The sequence below is a fragment of the Arachis ipaensis genome, chromosome B10 (genome assembly GCF_059453495.1).
Source record: "Arachis ipaensis isolate K30076 ecotype BB chromosome B10, ASM5945349v1, whole genome shotgun sequence".
NCBI classification, from domain to species: domain Eukaryota; kingdom Viridiplantae; phylum Streptophyta; class Magnoliopsida; order Fabales; family Fabaceae; genus Arachis; species Arachis ipaensis.
The window spans coordinates 102,338,186-102,347,622 of record NC_142435.1 but is presented as its reverse complement, the minus strand read 5'-3'; the positions used below and the strand labels follow the sequence as shown (position 1 = coordinate 102,347,622).

General features: G+C 39.2%; 1 protein-coding gene across 1 annotated transcript; it reads left to right on the top strand.

The window, feature by feature from the left end:
* Window positions 1–1,960: 1,960 nt before the first annotated feature.
* LOC148581116 (uncharacterized) lies at window positions 1,961–2,835 on the top strand. The gene is made up of 3 exons (XM_088501436.1): window positions 1,961–2,026; window positions 2,253–2,594; window positions 2,800–2,835. Exons 1-3 carry the CDS (start codon window positions 1,961–1,963, stop codon window positions 2,833–2,835), a joined length of 444 nt encoding a protein of 147 aa, XP_088357562.1.
* Window positions 2,836–9,437: the final 6,602 nt, after the last annotated feature.

Sequence of the window (9,437 nt, the reverse complement as noted above, 5' to 3'; positions counted from 1 at the left end):
AAATAAATAACAAATATTATTTTTAAAAATAAAATTAAAATAAATTTATAATAAATATTATATATTATTATAAATATATAAAAAATATTATATTTTGAAAATATAAAGTTAAAATAAATTTATAATAAATATTATTTATTTTTATTATAAATAAATAACAAATATTAACATAAAAAAATAAAATTAAAACAATTTTAGAATAAATATATTATATATCTATTATATTGTTTATTAATTATTTGTCACTAATAGCATAGCAAATAAGCTAAGAACCTTCAGAATCAGAAACGCGCGCTCGTCCTTTTCTACTCTTCGAAACCAAAGGGCGAAGAACGCTCTTCCTCCCTCCACCGTACCATCAAACCTAACCCACGCCTTAAGAATCCGAGACGTTATTGAACCGTAGCTCACCAAGAAGCCAGAAATCACACCATCATCGCAAGTCACCAGGAAGCCCTAAATCGCAACTCACTATCGTCGCACATTATCATCGCTGCGTCCTTCCCGAAATTGTCACTGCCTCCTCCTTCCCGGTGTCGCTGAGTCTCTCCTCTCCGCGGCGTCGCTGCTTATCCCCTCTTTGTGGCTTCAGTGCTTCTCCGTTCTCCGCGGCGTCCTTGCGTCTTCTACTTCGCTGCTTCTCCCCTGTTCTGCTTCATTGGGTTGTGCTTCGCTGCTTCTGCTTTGCTGCTGCTGCTTCACTGCATCGGCGATTTAAGGGTTGTCATCTGTGGTAAGTGTTTTTCTTATCTAATTTGCTGTTACTTATTTAGGGATTTATTGGCTGTTGGGACTTGGGTATTTTTGTTGGATTTAAGAAGAAGAAAGGAAAGTGGTAATGTTTGTGAACATGATCAAGATGAGTGTTGAATGTTGACTGAGTTTCTGTTCTGGTTTGAATTCGGACTGCATAATTGTGAACTAAGAATTTTATTTTTTATCCTTTTCTACTTCCCTGGTATATTCCATTTATTAAAGTTGCAGCAATTCCTTGTTCATAGTTTAGTTAAAACTCAACAAGCTAGCACTGTGTAAGCACTTATTTTACATTAGCTTTTAAAAATTCATATGCAGGTATGGGGATAACACTCATTTAAAATGAGGTACACAAATAGCAGACCTATTTTTTTATCGCACTTGATGATTTTCATAATAATTCAAGTAAGTTAATAAGTTAATTCAACGTTATTAGCAATCTTCCATTCCGTTTGGAATATTCTAAATTTGTCTTATACACATGTACGATATAATAATAATAATTCATTAATAATTTATAAGTGAAGAATATAGTATGAAAATAAAGTCCTTTTCTTTGTTAGGGAATTGTAAACAAAGACTGAACAATGAGGCATAAGTTTCTGGAAACAGTGGGTTCTTAAGAGGAATTATAAATATAAATGTGAATGAAGCGAAGAAGAAAATGCAATGGGTAATGAGTGTGTTACTTTGCACAATTGGGCAACAAAATAGGATTTGCAACATAGCAATGTATAAAGCTGAATACGCTATTGCTGAGTTGTTTTCCTCTATTGAGTCTTTAATTAGAACTGTCTTCTCTTGATTTGGTAATTATCCTTTTGCCCGCTTTTGTAAAATATTTTATTTCTTCCTTTAACTTACTCACTTTTTAGTTCTTCCTCTTATCTCAAAAATCGGTGGAGGAATCTACTAAACAAACTGCCTAAATTCACACACATTTTATGATTTTTTGATAATACTTGTCTCTTGTTATGTAGAAATTGTCTGCGTAGAATAAGAAAAATAGGGCACAACAGAAATTTAGGCATCGAAAGGGACCAATAAATTTTGCAAGAATACGTGCAAGATTGGTACAATTTTTAATTCTTTGTGAATTTGTATGTGTATGTGTGGTGTGCCTTTTAACTCTATATAAATGCTATTTGAATTGGACTTATAGGCTGCTTTTAAGGAAAATAATGAACCACCTACTCAAGCAGAAATGCTTGTTGAGACTCGCCAAAGCACAAAGGGAAAATCATTGGATGAAGACACTCTGGATGTTATTGTAAGTATTAGGAGTTAATTTGGTTAAAATAGGTTATGGATTTCTTGTGTCTTGGCAATTTGTCCATCACTTGTGGTTACTTTTATGCTTGCGTTGAGTTAAAAAATCTTGACATTATTCTTAATCTCTATTATTTGTTTCGTTGTTGTCAAATGATATATGCTTTTAGTCTAATTGTGTATTTACTCTTATTTTATTACTATTATTTTTTTTCACATTAATATAGGCACACTTGCAAACTAAGAATAAAAAGTCTAAAGAATCAGCAATTAGAGCTTTCCAATCCATATTTGGGAAAGAGAAGGCAGGGAGAGTGCGATGTCACAAAAGAGTTACCACACCAACTTTGTTGAAGAAAAATGAAGACATTGCCACCCTTAAGCAGCAACATGCAACTGAGAAAGCAACATTAGAGAATAAGGTTGATGTTATGCAAAAAGAAGTAGATGAACTAAAATCGCTTGTTAAGATGATGCTGCAACAAAAAAGCTCAGGAGTGGACCTTGACATGTTAGCCGCTCAATTAGGAAGCACTTTAGGCAATCCGAACAATGATGCACATGAAGAGGTATTATTTGTTGTTAAAGTTTCTATATGTTATCATATCTTAAATAATGGTTGATTTTGATGATGTTGATTCAATTGTTTTGTGTATCTAAATAGAAGAATGTTATGATATATATGCTTGTTCTCTCTCTCTCTCAAACATTTTTATTTAACATTATTAGTATTAAAGATGTGTAGTTTTATATTTGATTTTTTTTTGTTTACAGGAAAACTATGTTAAAGGGGAAATCGAACTTGATTAAGGTCAAATTTTTAAAAGCAAATGTTACAGAGTACAAGTCATGAACATGTGGACATGATGACTATTTGCTACTTAGCTATTTCAACTCTCTTTTGTTATTATATTTTTTGCAAACTTAGATGATATTGTGGATCTTACAACAATTTTTATAAGTTAAATTTGATGGGAAATGTTCAATTATTTTTGTTTAGTGACTTGATTCAAATACTTTAGATTATTTATTGACACTAAATAATTTTAAAAAACTGAAATTAATTTCATTTATGAGAAAACTATTGTAAATAAAAAATTATATATTACAAAAAAATCATTGTTAATAGTTACAAAAGACAACAGTGTTAAAACGGTTGTCAAAGATGACTACATAATAAAACCGTTGCCAAAACATGACTCCAACGGTAATGCTTTAAAATCGTTGTCTTAGATGACTATAAAATGGCAATGGTATTAAAACCGTTGCCGAAAAACGACATCAACGGTAACGCTTTAAAACCATTGTCCTAGATGGCTATAAACTGGCAATGGTTTTAAAACCGTTGCCGAAACCTGGCACCAACGGTAACGGTTTAAAATCGTCGGCTATGTGAATAATAAAACCACAACAGTTTAAAATCGTTGCCTATCCAGTTACGGTATTAAACTGTTGTCATATTAATAGGAACGGTTCTAAACCGTTGCTTATCGAGTAACGGATCAAAATCGTTGCTTAAAATTTTCTGTCAAAACCGTTGTCTATGCCACTAACTGTGGCAACGGTTTTTCTGTTACTGCTGCCTTAGGTAAAAAACTGTTGCTTTTGAGCATTGATAACGGCCGCATATACCACAGGTCAAAAACCGTTGCCAAAGCGTTGCCTAAAGTTTTGGGAACGGTTTTTCAATCTACGGCAACGATTTTTGACCGTTGCAAAAAGCCTTATTTATTGTAGTGCAACTAACCGGTAGTTTGTTAATCACAATTAATCCCCGGCAACGGTGCCATAAAACTTGATGACCGGAATTCACTCCCCATAAAAATGAATCCATTCTTTGGCAAACGCACCAAATATCGTCAAGTAATAACCCACTAGGAGTGGGATCGAATCCCACAGAGATTAACGGATTAAGGCAAACAATAGTTAATTGATTATCCTAGTTAGACGATTCAATTTTGAGTGATAAGCAACAAGAAAATTAAATGACAAGAAAGTAAAGGAAAGCAATAAAGTGCAAGAAAGTAAATGGCAAGGAAAGAAAAGTACAAGAAAGTAAAGTGCTGGAAATATAAAGTGCAGAAAATGTAAATAACCATAAAGTGAATAAAAGAAAGAAAGATAAAATAAACATTGGGATCAAGAGATATTACATCTTCTAGATTAACCTCATCTTCAATCATGCAACTCATTAACCTCTTGGAAATCATGATTGATTGAGGCCCAATTCCTTGGTGATTCAATCTCTCAAATCTTTATCAATAGCCAATTCCTTGGTCTAATTGCTCATGAGAAGAGATGAAGCTTGTTCCCTGATTATACCACACACTTTCCTAGACCCAAATAATGGAGAGATTTCAAGTCACTGTATCCCTTCCAAAACCCAAATATATTCAAGTGTGAGAAAGAAGTTCAAGCATGGTTTTATGTTTCCTCTTCCAAGGTTCCCAAAAAACCCAATTGCATTCAATCTCTTTTCCAAGATAATTGAATGCTAGAATGAAGAATGAAATTCTTTCTAGTAAATAGCAATAGAGCTCTCTTTCCCAATGGAAAGAGTTAGTAATTCATAACTAAAATGTTTACAAAGTAAGAAAGAAAAGGAAATAGGAGAGAAATGTGGAGATAAGGTCCGAAGACCCCTCTAAAATGTCTCCAGAATAATAGATGATCCCCCTCTTTCTATGAAACTAAGGCCTTTATATAGGCTCTCCTAAATTACAAACTTAAATGAAATTGAAAGCAAATTACAATGAAATGAAAATAAACTATTCTAGATGCTTCTTGTGGCCTTGATTGGTTGACAATTATGGCTTGAATGAGGGTTGGAGTGGACTTAGTTGAAGGTTGGGGGCTGCAGGGAGAAGTTGGCGTGTGGTTTCAAGTTCCACTCCCACTTGACTTTGCTCTTTGGATTGTGACCCATTTGACACGCTGAAACGATGAAGTTGTTTGGGCTACAATTCGAATGTCCACTATAAAGTATTATATATTATTGGAAAGCCCTGGATGTTAGCTTTCCAACACCGCTAAAATCAACTCATCTGGACCTCTGTAGCTCAAGTTATGCCCATTGAAGGTGGATAGGTTAGTCTATCAAGTAGCCCGGCGTGCCACGCCCACTTCTTGGCATGTCACGCCCATATGTTATGAAACTGTCGTGCCACGCCTTCAATGATGCACAAGATCTTCCTCTCCAGCCATTAAAACTGGCGTTTCACACCCAGAACCTGGCGTGCCACACCCATTATGAAAATAAAGCTGGCGTGCCACGCCTTCGATATTAAGTGGCACGCCTAGGTTTTGGAATGCTGAAATAATGGTCTTTTTCACCTCTAGTTTTAACGTCCACCCTAGAGTGTTATATATCATTGGAAAGCTCTTGATGTCAGCTTTCTAACGCTACCAAAATCAGATCATTTAAACCTCTACAACGCAAGTTATGTTCCTTTGAAGATGAAGAGGTCAGGTTGGTAACTCTGCAGTGACGTGTTTTTCTCCTTGTGATTTCGGGGTCAATATCTTCCTAAATTCTAGTGTCCATAGTACAGTTTCATATATGGTGGGAAAGCTCTGGATGTCTACCTTCTAATGGCACTAGAATCACCTCATTTGGAGTTGTGTAGCTCAAGATATCTTCATTTGAATGAGAGGAGGTCAGGCTGGCATATGCCTCGGCATGCCACGCCCATAGTGGAGCTCAAAATCACGCCTCTGGAACTTAAGCCTAGCGTGCCACACCTAAAACACCAAGTGGCACGCCCTCTTTGAGATCTAGGCTACACAAACTTGGCGTGCCACGCCCATAGCACCAAGTGGCACGCCCATGTTGGAACTGCATTCTTTCAAGCTTGGTGTGTCACGCCTGGAACCCAAGTGGCACGCCCAAATCACAATTAAGGTTGGCGTGCCACGCCTTCAACATCAAGTGGTACGTCCATGTTAAACTCTTCAATCTCCCTTGCTATAATGTTGGCCTGGCGTGCCACACCTAGAGAACCAAGTGGCACGCCCATTGTTGAGAGTTGGTTTAAAAGCTTGGTGTGCCACGCGCAGAGCTTCAAGTGGCACGCCCAGCTTCACACGCCCAACTTTATTTGTTATTTCCTTCCCCTTTTATTGCTCTTTTCACCTAAAATTCAGCACAAACCCATTTCAAAGTAATGTACCATAATATATATCATTTGGTTCATGAAATTGCATTGATTCAATGAGATTATGTTCTTTTTATGGCCCTTTTAGATAGGAAAAAGAGGTCAATGATTCAACTCATCAACAAGCAATAATTGATTTATCACCTTCCTTACTAACATGAATTCAAGTATAGTTAGAAACAAAACTAAATTCCTACCATTTTAGAATCAAAATCCTAACCCCAACCCTAGCTCAATTTTCCCAATTTCACGACATTGACTCGCGTTCTGTATTTCTCTCTCTCGCCATCATGGTGTTCTTCACTGCTCTGCTCGTGTCGTGTTCTGCTCATGCGTTCTGCTCTGTGCTGCTCTGCTCGTGTCATGTGCTTCTTCTCTTATCGTGTTCTACTCTGCTCCGCCATGTTCGATCTTTAGCTCGCGTCATTCTGAAACATTCGCTTTGCTCCACCGTGGTGTCGTTCATATCTTCCTCTCAAGTCTCTCAGTGTTCATACCCTGGGTCGAGCTATGTGACCCGGGATGACTGAAGACAAGAGCAACCGACCTCTTAAGGTTGGACTGTCACCGACCTCTCCTTAAAGAGTTCGGCTAAATCCCCATGGAGGCCCAAGTAGGCCCAGACGAAGGAGCGCAGCCCATTCTAAAGGCGGCTAAGCCCTAAAAGATAAAATCAGATGACTTCACTCAAAGATAAGATAAGATAACGAACTTATCTTATCTAGAAAGGTCAGCTCACACCACTATAAATACAATGGAGCACCCAGGTATAACTCATACTTTAATTCTACATAAAAAACCTGCCTAAAGCACGTGCTAACTTAAGCATCGGAGTCTCTTGCAGGTACCGCCACCCACCGGTGATTAAGGATCAGCGGCACCACCAGATCCAACAAGTCGGACATGACAGCTCCGGCCACAACAACAGATCTCATCCGAGATCGACCTTCAGTTTCAGGTAACCCTTGGAACATTGGCGCCATTGCCGGGGAACCTGGAATTCATCCCATCGTCATGGCGGACAACTTTGACAATGATCACAACTCCGGTTTGGAAGAAAGAACCCCGCTTAAAAATACGGATGCCACATCAAAAGTTGTGCCTCAGACTAAGGGAGACAAGAAATCTCCAAACACCAAAATCTTAGATTCCCTCCGTGAACAGCAGAATCGCCTCAAACAGCTCGAACTGGAGTCCGAACATCAACGGGAAGCTGAGAGAGACCTCTGGAGGGAAACGAGACGTCGCCGAGAGCTAGAGGACAAACTCACAAAGCTCGAGGCAGATCTCAAAACCAAAACTACTCATTCCAGTCATGAAGATAACTCCCACAAGGATCAAGATCCATTCACTAAAGAGATCATGAAAACTAAAGTCCCAAAGGACTTTAAAGCTCCTAACATGACCCCATATGATAGTACATCTGATCCAAGTCATCATCTCAGCAATTTTAGAAGCAGGATATATCTCACAGACGCCTCAGATGCAATTCGATGGAAAGCTTTCCTGACTACCTAACAAAAACAGCAATAAAGTGGTTCGACAGTTTGCCTTCGAGATCAACGACCTAGCCGAAAAGTTTCTCGCCGGGTTCTCCATCCAGAAGGACAAGACCAAATACGCCCCAAGCTTATTAGGAACTAAACAAGGAGATTGGGAAAGCCTCCACAGCTACATGGAAAGGTTCAACAAAGCATGTCTCGACATACAAAGCCTCCCAACAGAAGCGGCCATCATGGGGCTCATTAACGGCCTGGGAGAGGGACCTTTTAGCCACTCAATATCCAAAAAACATCCAACATCCCTGAACGAGATACAATAACGGGCAAAAAAGTATATCAATATGGAGGAGAATTCTCGATTAGGAGAAAGATCAAAATTTGGATTCTCCTACCCACCTCGAGATAAGGATAAAGAGTCCAGAAAAAAGGAGGATCAGCCTGCTGCGAAACCCCGAAAGTACCACAACTACGCTTCGCTTCGAGTGTCACTTGTGGATGTGTACAGAGAGATATGCAACACTGAAAAGATCCTGCCCCCTCGAACGATTAAACATAAAATAAGAGGAGGAAAGCGGACAGAGTATTGTGAATATCACCAAATCTATGGGCATTCTACCAACGATTGCTTTGATCTAAAGAATGATATTGAAAAACTTGCAAAAGAAGGGAGACTAGATCAGTTTCTAGCTAATAAAATAGACGAAAAAAAAGAAGGGATGAAGAGGTCGGACGAGTCGAACGCCCACCTCACACTTCTAAAAGACATGTTCATATGATAAATGGGAATTCACAGGAGGTGGGATCTCTAAGTCGTCACGCAAGAGACACCTCAAAGAGGTGTACCATGTTGGAGGAGGAGACAGGTCGGTCGACCTCCCCAATATCACCTTCACCCAAGAAGACGCCGTGGGCATCATCCCAATGCATGATGATCCCATGGTCATTACCATAATACTGGCCAACGCCAACCTCCACGGAACACTAATTGACCAGGGAAGTTCCACGAACATCTTGTTCAAATCCGCCTTCGACAAGCTCGGCCTACAAGAAAAAGAGCTCAGAGCCATCCGAATAGCTTGTTCAGACTGGGAGACACCCCGATTCAACCACTAGGATACATCTCCCTGCATACAACCTTTGGGAAACGAACTCGGTCTAGGACGTTGAGTATAGACTATATTGTAGTCGACGTGAGCTCGACCTACAACGCGCTAATAGGTCGGACAACGTTAAACCAGGTAGCCGTCGTGGTCTCCACTCCACACCTATGCATGAAGTTCCCCACTCTGGAAGGGATCGCTACCATAAAAGGAGACCAGAAACTCACGCAACATTGTTACAACGAAAGTCTGAACCTTAAAGGAGACCCCAGAGGGAAAGAAACCAACACTATAGAACTCGGGGGAATCCGAGCCCGTGAAGAACTGCATCCTCAGCCAGAAGGTGAGACTCAAGACGTTCAAATTGGAGACGATCCAAGCAAAACAACAAATATAGGAGCAAATCTGAGAGAAGACTTAAAGGAACTGCTAATAAAGCTCCTAAAAGACAATTCTGACCTCTTTTCATGGAAGGTCACTGACATGCCTGGTACCGATCCCGGACTAATATGCCACAAGTTAGCCGTATACCCAGGGTCTCGGTCAGTACAGCAAAAGCGTAGAAAGCTCGGTCTGGAAAGGACACAGGCTGTAGAGGAGCAGGTACAGGCCTTGCTGGAGGTAGGGTTCATAAGGGAAGTAAAATACCCACTATG

What these genes read in the sequence shown, in the direction of transcription:
- LOC148581116 (XM_088501436.1), top strand. Translation starts at nt 1,961, where the DNA reads ATGCTTGTTGAGACTCGCCAAAGCACAAAGGGAAAATCATTGGATGAA. An exon ending in AAGACACTCTGGATGTTATT is followed by an intron (nt 2,027 to 2,252) that starts GTAAGTATTAGG and finishes ACATTAATATAG; the next exon opens with GCACACTTGCAAACTAAGAA. An exon ending in ACAATGATGCACATGAAGAG is followed by an intron (nt 2,595 to 2,799) that starts GTATTATTTGTT and finishes TTTTGTTTACAG; the next exon opens with GAAAACTATGTTAAAGGGGA.